The sequence below is a fragment of the Zootoca vivipara genome, chromosome 1, assembly GCF_965207765.1.
Source record: "Zootoca vivipara chromosome 1, rZooViv2.hap1.1, whole genome shotgun sequence".
In the NCBI taxonomy this organism is placed as follows: Eukaryota; Metazoa; Chordata; class Lepidosauria; order Squamata; family Lacertidae; genus Zootoca; species Zootoca vivipara.
The window spans coordinates 42,875,017-42,891,887 of record NC_142582.1 but is presented as its reverse complement, the minus strand read 5'-3'; the positions used below and the strand labels follow the sequence as shown (position 1 = coordinate 42,891,887).

The 16,871-nt window shown below is 39.6% G+C and overlaps 1 protein-coding gene across 4 annotated transcripts in view; it reads left to right on the top strand.

Annotated features, from left to right (window-relative positions):
* Positions 1-994: 994 nt before the first annotated feature.
* LOC148687531 (kalirin-like) overlaps positions 995-16,871 on the top strand; it is a 90,348-nt gene continuing 74,471 nt past the window's right edge. For 2 of the 4 annotated variants that reach the window (XM_088652385.1, XM_088652382.1), the window contains exon 1: positions 997-1,143. In XM_088652385.1, the coding sequence (XP_088508511.1) occupies positions 1,096-1,143 (48 nt within the window). In that variant the 5' untranslated portion in view covers positions 997-1,095. Of the gene's footprint in view, positions 1,144-16,871 lie in introns of all 4 variants that reach the window. The other 2 variants (XM_088652404.1, XM_088652374.1) reach the window with 2 other exon arrangements.

Sequence of the window (16,871 nt, the reverse complement as noted above, 5' to 3'; positions counted from 1 at the left end):
TTCTGGCGAACCAGAGCAGCGCACGGAAATGCTGTTTACCCTCCCGCCAGAGCGCTACCTATTTATTTACTTGCATTTTGATGTGCTTTCGAACTGCTAGGTTGGCAGGAGCTGGAACCGAGCAACGGGAGCTCACCCCGTTGCGGGAATTCGAACTGCCAACCTTCTGATCGGCAAGCCCTAGGCTCAGTGGTTTAGACCACAGCGCCACCCGCATCCCAATGTGACTCTTAAGCTAACTCTTAATATAGAGACAGTGAAATCTGAATTTCTGTTTTGAATTTGGGACTGTATTTTGACAAAACACCATTGGAAACACTGTTTTATGTAAGAGCTTCACACTGTAATCACTGAAAGACGCTCAATACCCAACTCTTATAGGCATCTGGTTCATTCTGAGCAAAGCTCTCTTATTTATGATTAGCTGCTTCTCAACCACACAATTGATATACACCTTCATTCTTGTAACCTTAAGCTATGGTTTAGCATTGCACTTAAACACAACCATAGAATAGACTGAAAACAGCCAAACAGCTGAAAACTGAAAGCAGCCAAACAGCTTTTTTTAAAGCATAATATTGAAATACAGGAGTCAAATGTCCTTAGCCAGCTAATCAGATTGTCAGCCAATCATTGCCTTGTAGTTTAGGCAGTGTGAAAAGATCCTTTTACAATCAATACCTTCATAAAATGTCTTTGTAGTGCAAACACCATAGCTTTCAGCTAAAGCTCATGTTAGTGAACTATTTGCTATTGCAGCTAATTGCTTATGCAATGTCTGTAAATCACAAGATGCTTCTGATGTACATGTGATCTCGCTGTAGGCAGAATGGCTGAATCTTCCAAAGCATAAGGGAAGCCCAGTTACTGACATAAAAGCTGGCAGCCCATACAAGTTGCAGAGGTGGTACAAAGTCTCTGTTCAGAATGACTGTGTGGTGCTAAATTGCAGGAAATAAACCATGTTGCAAACCTATAAAGCTTCACTGGAAAGTCAGACAGGCAAGGGGAGGCGAAAAGAGAGAGAGAGACAGACAGAAACATTTTCAGTTTTGCCTTCAATCGCAAAGAGGTTGCAGCCAGCAAAGGAGCAGAATGTTAAAGTGGATGAGTTCAAGGCATTCAAAACAGATCAAGAAGAGAGTGAGTATGACCTGAACCCCTCCCTTCCCTCTTACATCACATTAGGTCAAGGGGATAATAATACTGTAGTAAAATCATGATCAGCTAGTAAAATGAACTATTCAAACCCAAGTCTGTAAAGGTACAAACAGTGTTCCGATTCAATTTCTAATTAAGAGAAAGAGTGTTCTCCCCTTTTGAAGAAGCCGGATTTTATTTTCCTGCTTGAATGAACAATTTAGGATGTAAATGTGTTGTTTTTGAATGGAGTAAGAATTTGTAGAGTGGGACTGGTATTTGTGTAAATATGCTGGACAATCATTTGTGTAAATGCAGAAAAACAGCTCCATGTTATAAGGACATGGTCACTAACATGGTTACCGTTCAGTCAAGATTTCTAACAAATGGGTGAAGAACTTGAAAAGATCAGAATAGACTTGTGGCAGAATTAGCTTGCAAGCATTTTAAGTACTGGTAGGTGTAAAGTTGAAATGGAAAGTGTAAATAATGTTGTGTTTTGTTACAGCTTTTTAGAGGCTACCTACCATAAGTGCTTAAGTGAGGACCTGAAAAATAATTATCCATTCCTCTAGAATAAGCAGCTCCAGTCCACAGATTCTTTTTTCATATACTCATTTGCTGTCAAAGAGAGTATCAAGGAAGTGCTTCCTCAGGCCACCCATAAAAGGGGATGATGGGTGTGGTGAAATGTTGCAGACATTCCCTCTCTGCTGCTGAGCAAACTGCCCTGCTGGGGTTATTTGCAGTCTAGCATGTCTTTCATAAATGGGAGCATTTGTGGAAAGTAAACTAAAGGAGGAATGGTGTATGATCATGCAGTTAAAAGCTTCTTTTTTGTATTTTTGGTACCTTTTTATATTTGACACTCTTGTTGTTTTAAGTGCCCATTTAATATATATCTTTCATGCTGTCCCTAAACATTGGTAACATGGAAATGAGTACATTGTACTGATATCAATGACAGTTATCTAATGGTTTAAGAGTAGGGGAAAACATAGCTAATGTTGATTCCCAGCTAGCTCTGTCCATTTCGAACTAGCTACCATGTGCATATGTCTGTTTTGGGTGAGGTTCATGTTTACAGTGGCATTTTACAAGCCAAACCCTGATAACAGTAGTGGATGCACATGAACAACCTGGTCCAGGATACCTATTTACTAGAAGCCAGTGTGTGTACCCTTTCCCCCTCAACAGCTCCACACTGACACTGTAGGTTTTTTTTATTGCTCACTCTTTCATGCATAGAGCCTGTAGGTGCATTCAGACATGAGGATTACTGTGTTAGTTTTCCAGGTTATAACACTAGTGCTTCTGTCCCAGTTTCTAACATTCAGCACCTCCACATGACACTAAATTCCATTCATAGCAGAAGGTGTGTTGTGACACAACAGCTCACATTATCCAACGTGTTTCCACCCCCCACCTTTTATGTGCATGTGAGCTTCTGTTTACCCATGCTCCCCCTATGAAATTTTATGCTGGAACACCATCCCAAATCTTATCTCACAATTTTCCAGGTTAATTGGTTAGCCAACTGATTTTTTTTCTGGAAGCCATTAACATGGAAATGTTAGCATTAAACTTCCACTAGAGTCCACTAGATTTACAGAAGGGGCTTTTATATTGTGTGAAAGATTGAAAATTATCAGGTAAGGAAACATTGGGGAAACAGAGTAAAGTGCTGTCTGAACACACCCTGCCTTACCTCTAGCCCGTTAAATAATATTTAGGATTTGGCCACTGCTTATTTAAGGCTGCTATACAAGAATAATAGGGACCCAGGTGACACTGTGGGTTAAACCACAGAGTCTAGAGCTTGCTGATCAGAAGGTCGGCGGTTCGAATCCCTGCAACGGGGTGAGCTCCTGTTGCTCGGTCCAAGCTCCTGCCCACCTAGCAGTTCGAAAGCACATCAAAGTGCAAGTAGATAAATAGGGACCGCTCTGGCGGAAAGGTAAACGGCGTTTCCGTGCGCTGCTCTGGTTCGCCAGAAGCGGCTTTGTCATGCTGGCCACATGACCTGGAAGCTGTCTGCGGACAAACGCTGGCTCCCTCGGCCTATAGAGCGAGATGAGCGCCGCAACCCCAGAGTCGGACACGACTGGACCTGATGGTCAGGGGCCCCTTTACCTTCACCTTATACAAGAATAAAATATTGTTTTGGAAATATATATTCAACCTACTTTCCTCTTTCATTTTCTTCATTTTGATGCTTGCTTATAAAGTCCTTAAGGCAAGCAGGGCACTTAATAAATAACTTGAGGCATATATCCCCTGGTTAAGGAATGAGTAACTCTGGCAAATCATTTACATCTTCTAAAGCAGGGATATTATTGATAGAAAGTGACAGGTGAAAACACCAGGAAAGATAATTTACAATACTTTATATATTATTTGCATGCTCTACAGTGGTCCTCAACCCCCAGGCCACGGACCGGTACCGGTCCGTGGATCAATTGGTACTGGGCCGCCCAAGGAACATTTAAATACAAATAAATTAAAATTATTAAATCAAAACAATCTAAATAAAATATAAACAATCAACGTCCCCCCTCAGCGGGCCGCGGTAAAATTATCAAACGTTGACTGGTCCGCGGCGATAAAAAGGTTGGGGAGCACTGCTCTACACTACAAATTTGATCAAAGTGCTATCAATATTAACTTTGTACTGACACACTGTTGCATTAATCTTTTATCAAGCAATTTTATAATTCTGTAACAGCTAATGTAACAGTAACGGATACCGTTATTAAGCATTTCAGCAAATCTCTCTTAAGATGCTAAAGAGAAGCTATTGTTTATTTGAAGATTCAAGGTTATACCGAGAATATTATCACAGGCCATGCAACTTTGTGTGAAAGCTTGGCTGATAAAAAGAATGGTTCAGATCGTGCATTGAACCAATTTTTAACTATGGTTTTACTCAGTGATCCCTTCTGGGATTTTGGTTTGGAACCTCTCTACTGTTTGAAACATTTACAAGGTTTCTAGATGGGTGAGAAAACAAGCTGTGGGTCTAGCTTTAATTAAGAATTATTTCATTGAAGAGTGACTCAGTGACCTCTTAGGGTAGGCTTCGAGGTATGGTGGAGCTAGGGAAAAGGAGAAGAAAGAAGAGGCAACTAGGCTAACAAACCATTCTAATTGTACATTCTAATTGAACATTCGTATAAGTTTGGTAGGATTCATTAGCATTTGCTTCAGGTCAGATACGTTCACTGCTTCGTATGCTTCAGAGATACCGTGACTCTGAGGAGGTTTTCATATCAAAAGGGTGTCTTTCAGGCCACACAGAATCCAATAATAACTCATATGTCAAGAAGTAGCAGTGCATCCAGGATTCTGCCTTCAGATCCAATAGACAATATTCTCATGACTTTGGCTTTTAATTTCCCTCCTGTCTGTAAGATGCATGTTCTTCTTACGATCATTTTAGAAATAACAGAATGTTACTTGTGCCTCAGTAAGAGCAAGTATAGCATAGTGGTTATGGTACTAAAATGAAAGTACAGTACTAGGAAGTATCTAGTTCAATCCTTATCTCTGTTAATGAGCTCACTAGGTAGCATTAGTTTGTAAGTGTATATACACCTACCTTCAAGGAAATCTTATTTAATTCAGTGGAGCTTATTCCTGAGTAGACATATACGCTATCATTCCTCTAGTACTATGGAAATAAATACTTAAATATGATAGGTTTTATGATTCATTACCGTGACGTATTAGAATCAAAATAGCCTCAACAATTAAAAGGTCTGCCCTTAAAATTAACAGCCCTAATATTACCTGACAAGTAATCATGATAGATATAGAGAAAAAGCATGTATATTTTACATATTACTAATAATATTTCCCCATTGTTTGGGGGGGGGAGATTTGAGGAATTTATTCAGCACAGTGGACCACTGGGGAAGCTTATCAAACAGTATACAATGGGGAAGCTTTTTCCTCTTCCACACACCAACATCCTTTGATACAACTAGAGCATTGATAAAGTACTAGCGCATAATATTCCAAACTCTTTGAGTCTAAGGAAGATTATTTCCTATCCGAAGCACCTTCTTAAAAAAAAAAAGCCCATCCAACCTTCCATTGGGGAAAAGGGGGGGGGGAGGACACAATCCTGTATTCTGTATTCTGTGGAAACAGAATTCTGAAATTTGATCTAGAAAGGCAAGTTCTTCCATTCTGTCCTAGACGTGGCACAGGGCTTTTTAGCTTGTTTTCCAGTGTCTTATAAACGGGCCATTTATTTTCAGGCAGATTATTAAAGGAAGCCGATCAGTGAGTGAATAATATGTAACTAGGCTATCACCACCCCCTAAGCAAGCACATGATATTCGCTGTCCTAAGCTTTAAAGCATACAGTTTGGACAGATAGTAGATCCTGGAATGGAATCCATTCTCAAATTTTACTATTACGCTTATCATTCCTCTATATATTATGGGCTTTTTCACATACCGGTACTCCCCGATGAGTTACTATGACGACTGCCAGAACATAAAATAACAGCTTTCAGACAATATGGGCACTGCCTTACAAAGTGTTTCTGGCTCATAAGAGCTGAAGTGATTGAAGTGCTAAATTATTCATTGTTGTTCAAAGAGATTACCCACAGATTAATGAACTTTGAAAATTCTGGACTAGAATAGACACCACAGAGAAGCACGGAGAAAAATTCCAAAAATGGTGGTAATCAAATAAAAATGTGTGCAGTAGATGTATTTGCTGTGTTTGTGATGTTGCTACATGCTGAGTCTGGAGGTGTTGATGTACAAACCCACTGTAATAGCGCTGTGTGTGTGTGTGTGTTTATATATTTTTATATAAAATGTGTTTAGATGTGTACAGTGGAAAGCAAAGCAGTGTGTAAAAGATTTCTTAATTATGCTCATTTTGATCATAATTAAACTGACAAATCTCTCCTTGATTCAGAGTTGTTCTCTTGGACATATTGTTGAGGGAATTTTGCTTTGTGAAGCAGGGGACATTCTCTGCTGGGGTTTGCTCTTCATAATTTTGACACAGAAGTGTGTTTGCCAAGATAAGGAGATGCAGACAAAACTCTTCCTTACAAGTTGGGTCACTATCTATCATTTTGTTTTATGAATATACTGCAAGTTGTGAGAAGAGTGTGGAGAGACCAGACATACATACATGTTGTTCAAGTTCTAGAAGTCACTCGAAGGAATTGAACACACTTCAATACAGGCTTGATTATTAATGCTATCCTTAGTTCTGGTTCTGTATAATTATTTGGAGACAATAATGTGCATATGGTGATTAAAAGAGAGGTGTATTATTTAGTGACCATCAGATGAAATCTGCACTGGTCATGGGGTCAGCAGGGATATTGCTTCCTCATCAGTGAACCATAATAGACAATTGAGAAAGTATATCTATTAATGTGTTATATCTTGTACAAAGCTGCCAAAGCTGCATCTGCCTTAGATGCATGTGTGTGTGTGTGTGAGAGAGAGAGAAATCAACTTCCTGTTACCAAATTAGAAGCAACATGTATAGAGGGGGGGGGGAAACATGATTTATTAAAAATATGATGTTCTGGAAACCAGATGCAGAGCATTAAGGATATGTATGTGCCAGTGCTGCCTGTTGGAAATCTGGTTTCAATTGACCTACCCAGCCATACAACAAATGATTTGTATTGACTTTCATCATCAGAATAAAAAAAAAGACATGTATTTACTAATAATAGAAGTTGCCAAGTCTTACCTTCTATCATTGGTTGCTAGTGAAGTAAAGTTACTGCTGTAAAGGAAGTAAAGGAAAGACTTTGGTTGCTCCTGAATTATTTTGTTGGCCTAATCACTCATTCATATTTTGTGACAGTGTTTTGTTTTTAGTCTTAGAAATTTAAAAAATAATAATTGAATTACTTGTATGCAGCTGAATGCTTGACTGATTCACAACAGCACTGTGTAGAAGTTTAGAACAATATTCTAAATAGACATACAGTAGAACCTTGGTTCTCAAACGCCTTGATACTCAAACAGCTTAGAACCGAAACACTGCAAACCCGGAAGTAAGTGTTCCAGTTTGTGAACTTTTTCGGAAGCCAAATGTGCTCCGTTTTGAGTGCCACACTTCCATTTTGAGTGTTCTCGTTAGATAGTAAAATTCATCTTAAATTGCTGTTTTAGGGGTTCTTTTTAAAAGTCTGGAATGGATTAATCCATTTTGCATTACTTTCTATGGGAAAGTGTGCCTTGGTTTTGGAACGCTTTGGTTTTGGAACAGACTTCTGGAACGGATAAAGTTTGAGAACCAAGGTACCGCTGTACTAAAACGCAGGGCTCTTTTACTATATATGGAATCAAGTTTCATTCTTTCTGTCCCTTCCCGGCTTCTTGCCCTTGGCCTCATCTTCCTGGAGCCCGCCCCACCCCCAGTAAAAATATTTCAGAAGGCAGGGCTTCAAAGATCAATGTGGACTTTTTGAACAAGGCTTGCACTGATCAATTCCAGAATGAGGAGCCCTCACATGGCAAGAGTCGTACCATCGCCATACACTCCAGTGTGTACTATGCTGTTCTACTTAGTGGTGTCTACAGCCTCAGTCCCATTTCCTTAACCTTGAAAGGTTACCTTATGGCATCAAGCTAATAATTGTCTTTAGCATCTGTTCACGCAAAAAGAAAAAGAAAAGAAGAGATGTACAGTATATGCATTGTCAACTGGGATAACCTTTCTACCCCACCTGCAGACCAGCAATGTGTTAACAGAGTTACAAGTGCTATGGGAATTTCCTCTGCACCCAGAGCCCTGCTTCTAGCATTATTTTATTAGAGGATTGCAACTGTGATGGGATGGAATATGAAAGCTACTCAGATTCCTGCTGTTCTACTGCAACTTGTCATCCATGACTATAGAATATAAATTACTTTACCTTGAAGCACCCTGATATGTATGGAAAGCTATGTCATTCCATAATCCATGTGAAATCTCTTCCCAATCATGCAAAGTTCAGACATCTGCTAGTTATTATGAGCTCTGTCTGTTAGAGATGATAATTCATAGCCATCAGTGTGTTTGTGCTTGTGTTTGTGTGTGTATAAGTGGAGGGATATACTTCAAAGTGTTAATAGAGTTGTGTGCTTACAAGGTTTGTCATTTCCTGTGTTACTGATTTCCTTTGTTAATACAGATATAGCCAACAGCTTTTGAAAGTACATTGTGTTATGGGTCATAAAGATGTGGTCACAGTAGAACCAGAACAGAAAGCTGTGGGAAGAGCTCAACAAATAGCTTTGTTTTACTTTTTCCAAGCTCGTGAAGACATAAGTTAAATTTCAGCTGTGCATTCATCCAACCTAATAGTAGGTGGGTGTTACCCATGAAAATGTTGGAAAAGAGAGGTAGTCTTGAGGCATCGTCAGAATTGAAGGGGACAGATCAGCTTTCAAATTTGTCATGGAAACATCTTGTCAACCCAGTAACAATGACGTCAAGTTGATAAGACAAGTGTTAGTTTGTTCAGAACACACCTGTTCAACAGCAGGAGGGCAAGGTACAGTGGGTTTCACATTTTTTTGTGCACTGCTATGATTATGTCTCGGTGAACAGTTTTGTTTCTCTCCATTGTGGCTTGGATCATTTTACTGATCTAAAAAAGTAGTTCATAGAAGACTTTAATGGGGGAAATCTTCTGCAAAATTATCTATCTTCTCTTTTGAAGTTAGTGATATTAATATATGCAGTCTGCAGTGAATTTTCCTTCTGCTTTATTTTTACCCTCTTTGCATGTGAGCAAAAGCTTTTAATTTCTGTAGCCAATGCAAGATTATAGCAGATGTTAGCAGATGGTCATTGCAGCAGGGTCGTAATAATTCCATCAGAACTGCAACTTGATAAGAATGATCTTTTTCCTCATACGGTATTATTTGTTTTGTGTTTTAGATTTTTATCTAATACAGTTGTCAACTTATATAGATTTAATAATGAGTGAAAGGTTGTCTCTGAAGGTACAAGGAGTTGATGTGGGTTTATTTTGGATAATTGGCACAAGTAATGGAAAAGTAGCTTGGTCATATGAGTATATAATAATAGTTTTAAATACTACATGTTATAATGTAGTAGGTAAACTGTAATAATAATTAATAATAATAATTTATTATTTATACCCTGCCCATCTGGCTGGGTTTCCCCAGCCACTCTGGGCAGCTTCCAACCGAATATTAAAAACAGTACAGAATCAAACATTAAAAACTTCCCTAAACAGGGCCGCCTTCAGTTGTCTTCTAAAAGTAAAATAGTTACTTATTGCCTTGACATCTGCTGGGAGGGCGTTCCACAGGGCGGGTGCCACTACTGAGAAGGCCCTCTATCTGGTTCCCTGCAACTTGGCTTCTCGCAACGAGGGAACCGCCAGAAGGCCCTCGGTGCTGGATCTCAGTGTCCGGGCTGAATGGTGGGGATGGAGATGCTCCTTCAGGTATACAGGACCGAGGCCGTTTAGGGCTTTAAAACTGTATGAGTGGAAATGGGAGATTACTAAAATACAGTATGCAAGAGGTGGGAAAAGGTGTGCCTCTTGATGATACAAAGCATGAATGGATATAAGATTTGCAAAGAGAAGTGTTGAAAGTTATGGAAATTAATTTAGCCTGAGAGCTAAATTAAGACAGCAGGTGTCAGATGGCATTACTATAAATGGGTTAACATGAAGTGGAAGCAGTACCAACCAGGACTCTCCTTGGTCAGTAATTAGAATGGTATCATACTGCTATTGATGATCTACCAAATATCAGGAAATGGTCAACCATAAGGTAGGTGGTACAGTCATACCTTGGTTTAAGTATGCTTCGGTTTGAGTACTTTCAGTTTAATTAATTAATCCACTTTCCATTACTTTCAATGGGAAAGTTTGCTTCAGGTTAAGTACGCTTCAGGTTAAGTACGGACTTCCAGAACCAATTACACTCATACTTCGGGTTTAGTACGCTTCAGGTTGAGTACTCCGCGGACCCGTCTGGAATGGATTAATCCACTTTCCATTACTTTCAATGGGAAAGTTCGCTTCGGGTTAATACTCTTCAGGTTAAGTACTCCACGGACTGTCTGGAATGGATTAATCCACTTTCCATTACTTTCAGTGGGAAAGTTCGCTTCAGGTTAAGTATAGACTTCTTTAACCGATTGTGTACTTAAACCGAGGTACCACTGTAATTATCTACTAGCTTAGCAAGTGGTGATCAGGGACTGTTTTTTCGTATGTAATACTGTGTGGATATTGTCATTGTGTAGTTTAGTTACTAGGTGGCACTAGACTTAGCAGTAACTGGGTGGCCTCAGGAGTTACCTCATGCTGTTCGTGTTGGAGAGAGAGATTAAAGTATGTGGCTGGTGTGTCCTGTAAGCCTCCCATGACAGTAACCATCACTCACTAGTACTACACAGTTATACCTAGTATGTACATTTAAAATTTATCTGCTATTGCTAACAAAAAGTTATTAAGATGGTTAAGTCTATTGCACTGATAATATGAATACATTTAAAAATAGTGGTGTGAATTTTTGGATTTCTGAAGAAAGCCAAGAAAGGCAATGGTCTCTCTCTCTCTCTCTCTCTCTCTCTCTCTCTCACACACACACACACACACACACACACATTGTGTAGTCAGGGAAAGCGAAATCATGGGGTGTGTTAGCAAAATAGTTGGTTGTTCAAATTTCACAGGTGTTGCCTGTCTTTGAGAATGAGACCTTTATTTTGTAAAAGATTTAAAAAACCTTCATTTGCATATAAAAGCTGATGGTCATTGTATAGAAATTTGGGGGATCCTGGTTGATCCTTGATTTGTCAAGGATCTGGGAATCTATTCACATAGACCCTTTTCTTCCTGTAGTGACTTTCCGCCATGCTTTCTTTGATAAAGGCATTATAACTCATCCCCTAGTGTATTACCTAGAAATAACTTTCAGTAAAACCAGTGGGATGTACTTCCACTTAATGTGCTTAGCATTTATAGAAATTAAGGTTATAGTCCTATACATACTTGCTTTCGAGCTGAACTCAATGTGACTTACTTCTGAACAGACATGCATAGGATTGCAATGTGAATAACGCTGAAGGATAGAGAGGGAAACCAGTTTATTTAAAATGAACATTTTAGAAGTGATTGCTGAGAACAGGGATAGGGAAACTGTGGCCTTCCTGATGTCATTGGACTCCAGCTCATATCAGCCCCCGCTAGCATGGATGATTGGGATGATTGAAGATTGTGGTGGTCACAAGTTCCACATCCCTTGCCTTGAATAATGAAGTAATTATGTGCTACTTTTGCTGTGAATTTGAACATGACATTGTGAATCACTAATAACAGTAATCAAGACCATTATTAGGATAAGACTGCTGGCATACTGCTTTGGATTTGGGGGTGCAGAAAAATACTGGTAGGGTTCTCCCCCTCCTTGCCCTGGTGACTGTAGTAGTAGTAGTAGTAGTAGTAGTAGTAATATCCTGCCCATCTGACTGCGTTGCCTCAGCCACTCATTATTTTTCTCCAATTTACACACCAAATTAATAAGATCAGAGCATATTGACGGGGATTCATGCTGTCCACAACTTCATTAGCATGCCTTTTCTATGAAGCTTTCCCCATTCCAAATGAACTAAGGTGGGGGAGGAGAGTGGGGTAGTGGTTACTCAGCCACAAATGGTTCAGATCAGGAAGAAGAGTCATGAAAACAAAAGAAGTGTGGCATTGTGACCCTGGTGTGCACATACCGTACTTTCAATCAACAGAGTAGAGGTGAACAGGAAAAATGAGTTGCTCAAAATCCCTAGCCCAGAATGCTTCTTCCATTCTTCCATTATTATAGGAATTTTTGAAATGTTTTAAATCATGAGTTTCATAAGAATGCACACATAGAGTGAGGTGTCTGCATTCAACACTTTCTAAACATGAACATTAACAGGTGTATCCTTAACCTGAAATTATTCAGATTACCTTTCTGCAACGCAACACCTATAAGATTCAATTTAAATGGGGGGGTTTGCAACTGTTTGCCCTCAAAACTCCAGTATTCCCCCCCCCCCGCAAAAAAATAAGAAATCCCTGGTGTTGCTAAATCCCTCTATATTTCTCCCCTGTCCCTGCATATGTTTGTCAGTGAAGTCAGCTCAAGTCTTCTCTGTAGGATCAGTCCAGTGAACCATTAAGTAAAATTTATTCCAATCTTCCCTTGAGTCAAAGCTGAATGTTGAATTTACAGTAACTGTACCTGAAGACAGTCAATAAAAAAATGAAAAAAGCAACAGTAAGATTCTTAAATGGAGAACAACCTAAAATAAATGGCAAAGACTGAAAGAAGCCTCTCTAGAAAGGGGCAAAAAGGAGTGTGACTTCAAGAGCCATCTGGTTTATACATAGTTTGAATAATCCCTTCCAATTAAGATTAAAACCATTTTCCTAAAACATCTGTTCTCTGATTTCAGCATTTAGAAGAGGAAAACACCAGGGAATAATTTGAACCCATCCATCAGGATTTTATTTTATGCATTCAGAATGGATATTTGGTTTCTTAAGGTGATGCTGCCAAGTATGTTCAACAATGCTTATTAATTTAGCAGTATCAAACAAATAAGGTTTTTATTTCAATGTATTTTTCACTTTGGTGGGGTGGGATATTTACAGCTATCATAGTGAACTGGGCTGCCAGTGGGGAAAAACCCTAATCCAAACACTTTTTTATATACAGATGAACAGGAACAGAGGTTTATCACAGTGAAGCCCCATGCAAAACTGAACTATTCAGCAGGGCAAAGAGTGTTTTATTCTAAATCCAGACCACATACCATATTTTAAGATTACTAACCCAAGCATAATGTGGCAAATGTTTGATGAACCCACCACCATTATTGTCATATTTGGATGGTCATTGAATTGAATTGCCTGTCCCTGCTCTTTTTTCTTTCTTTCGTAATAAATTTGTGTGCTTGTTTACAAAAAAAAAAGGGAAAGATTTTTTTTTTTACCTACCTCTTCTTTCTGCTATCCAGCAAATGGTAAAATGCTTGTTAGTGTTTCTGCTTTGCATTCACAAAAATGTGCCATGGAAACTTCAATACCTATTTGTCTGGCAGCAAAACATTATACTGCAAGGTAATGAATGATTCACCTAGGGTTAGGCTGCTAGGGAACAACCCGAAGTTCCTTGGGAGGGTGGCTGAGGGGCTGCTTCAGACTTTCTGCTTCACCAGCAGAAACTGAGTGAAGAAGATAACTGCTGGAGACTTCCATGGCGCAGCAGTAAAAAGTTCTGCGGCCTTTGATGCTCTGACAATAGTAGGAAAACAAAAAGGGCATGTCAGGGGTGAATCAGAGACCTTTGATCCACTGGATCAAAATCCCTCCTGTTCCCCTGACATGCCCCCGAGAAGGGAGAAATACTATGCTGGCAGATTTATTTTCTCATGCACTGGAACCAAGGGAGGGGATTTTAAGAACAAAACAGAGGTGAAAAGAGATACCACATCATTGACGGGCCAAGCAGGGCTTTGCCTACTGTCAGGCCCGAGTCAGGTCTGGGCAGGCACAACAGGATCTCTGACAGCTGCAATGGGGCTGTGTTGGCTGAAGTGTTCTCCTCTTCAGGCAGCTACAGGAGATGTCATCTCTGCTGGGAGCTAGAGCTAACTGAAGCCTTGTACAGGCTGACAAGACATGAAGTATGGTAGGTCCTTGGAGCAGCTGACTGGCTGTTTAAAGGCTCTTCACTATTTTGTAGTCTTTTGACTTCTATGAGGTTGGGAGACAGGTTCTTCTAGGGACTCATCCTCTGAGTCAAAGCTATGTCTTCCAGACAGGAAGGCCCTCAATAAGGCACCTGTAGTTCTCCCAAGGAAGCAGTCTGAACATCTTCCTCATCAGAGCCCTCCATGGTGTACTGCAAGGTCATAGGCCATGACAGGCTTAGAAAGTGGTGCTTCCTCCATTATGGAATCTCCCCTCCCCCTCTAACATTGTTCTGTCCATACTCTGAATTAGTAGCAGTGACTAAGTGATTAAGGGCCAGCCAAGACATTCTGGAAATGCTATGTGCCAAATAAGGCAGTAGGGACCCACTGTAAGACTATTACTACATGAGTTTCATGGCTGTTCACCAATGCCATGTTTTGGTAATTAAACAGTTAAAACCTTTTGATAAATTGAAAAGGTGTTTCCAATTAATCAGGGAGCAGATTTTAATTCTTTCAACAATTATTTTATGTGATATATTTAAATATATAAATTAAAAATCCTTAGGTGCCTTCTTAGAAGAACAAAGGGTGCCTGGTGCAACAGATGTATACATAATCTGAAAACAAATAATCCCATTTTTTCTGTCTGACCTGCTACTTTAGATGCAAATATATGCAAATTAAAATTCATTAAAACTCAGTTGATCAACTAAGATTTATTTACTCAAATGACAGGCCTCATACATATGCAATGTTTCTGAGGTACCAGCTTACCCTCATCCTGAGTATAGCCACCAGTGCAGGGGTGGAGAACCTTGGACACAGGGACTGAATGTAGTCCTCAAGACCTCTCAGTCTGCTCCTCCATGTTTGCTTTCTTCTTCAGTCTTAGTTAAGAACCTGAAGGTGACACATGACTTTGTTTTCCGCAGAATTTCACTGGTCACCTTTGTCATTCACCAGTATTTCACTGAATTGTGTAACGTTTGAAAGCAACAAATGCATTTTCATTTATTGTTGCAATCTGTATGTAAAGCTACAGTATTTGAACATGAACTATTATTTGCTTTCTGCTAAGGTTCTGAGGACTTTGCAATAGAGGCTCACACAGACTTCCTTATCTTAGTCTGATGTTTACAGCAATATGTGGTGTAAAAGAAGAAAAAGTAGCAAAGCATAATGCCATATGGACATCCCCAACCTTAAAACAATTCTGTGATAATGTTAATGAGCTGCTATTCTAGGGCAGTAGTTGCAAAGTCTTTCTTTCCTAAAGAACATTTACAAATTGTGCAAGCATATCATCCCAAGCTGTGTAGCGCATGTATGTGCACAGGCTGCCTACATCAGTCCAAAAATCAGCAGAGTCAGGTTGTAGATGTGGTTGTCTATTACGGATTCCTATTGTGCCACAATCTGCCCAAGCAATCTGGAACACTAAAAGGTGCATTTTATCTAAACACGGAGAAACAGATTTTCTTTCAGCTACTATAACTGCATGTTTCCAGTTACTGTTGTGGTCTCTTCCACCTGTTGTAAAACAACTGGATTTCTCTTGGTCTAAAGGACCATACATATACATACCGTAGGTTTTTAAGCAGAGGTTGGAAGGCCATCTGTCATGGATGCTTTAGTTGAGATTCTTGCAATGCAGAGGATTGGACTAGATGACCCTCATGATCCCTTCCAACTACAATTCTATGATTCCATAATTCTGTGGACATTTTCTCTTCTCCTTTGGCAACAACAAAACCAACTGAATCTCTCCCCCCCCCCATCTCCTTCTTTCCTACCTAAGAGACCTAGACCAGGAAGGAGGTTTCACAAGTCCATATTTATTTTAATTCAAACAGCTTCTGGATCCCAAAGCATTTTGAGATTTCTGTATTCAAGAAATCAATGAGGCCTCCTAAAACTAAGTAAACTGGAACTGTGTTTAATGTGGAGTGTGGGTATGATTTCCTCTTCCCCTGTAACATGTAGCATCCCTTACCCCATATCTGGACATCATCACTTTCCCCGCCTCCACATTATCAACACATGGTAAGTGATCTTATGCAGTATAAGAAAAATGGAGATTTGTCATGGAGTGGAGTTTTTTGTTACCATTCCTACACATTATGCATGATATAGGATTGGTGACAAAAACAGTCGCTGCATGTTGAGCTACATGCTGTGTGGGATCACTTAATATGTGTCAACAATGTGGAGCAGAGATGGGGAATGTGATGTTGACAGGGCACAGGGTGAGTGTTCATACAAAGACAATAAGATATCATGCAAAAATATCTTTGGCAGCATCCCAGTCCCCTGCATAGGATATTTCTGGACATTTTTAGGAGGACTTTTTTCTGCTTATAAAGGAGTAGCTTTAATTATTCAAATGTTTGGTTAGCTCTCTGGCCTGGTACACATAGGCAGGGATGGACAAAAGTGACTGGTGCCATCTGTTTTAACAGGAGGGAAAATACAATTCATAAAATTATGCAGGAAACATTTTGTAAATTGCACAGAGAACATTACATCCTGCCCTTTCCTATTCACCCAAGTGGGCACGACAACAATACTGAACAATGTGCAGTTGAAATTCAACAAGTGGAGAGAGCTGAGTTGACAGGACTCCATTTGCCACCCCCACCCTAGATTGTAGATATAAATCAATCATCATTCTCTATCTTTCTCACTTTTCTGCTCTCTGAATTTCATAGTGACTAAAACTGGCTTTCATCCAAGCCTGATGGGCAGAGGTTTCCTAACAGAAATGGCAGTTTGTTTAGTATTCAGTGAAGATGTGTGCTTTGTTTAAATCATCCTGGTAGTGTTGAATGTTGTGAATTTTGCTGTTGCGTGTTAACAGTGTTTCCTTACTCTGAATTTCTTGAGCTTTCCCCCTAATCTAACCAATTTTTCCTAGATAATGAATAGATAAAATCAGCTTGTGCTATAGAGGAAACATGTCTCTTTAAGAGAGTAGTGCCAATTCAGTCTCTTAATATTTTCACAAAACCCCTTCACAGGATATTAC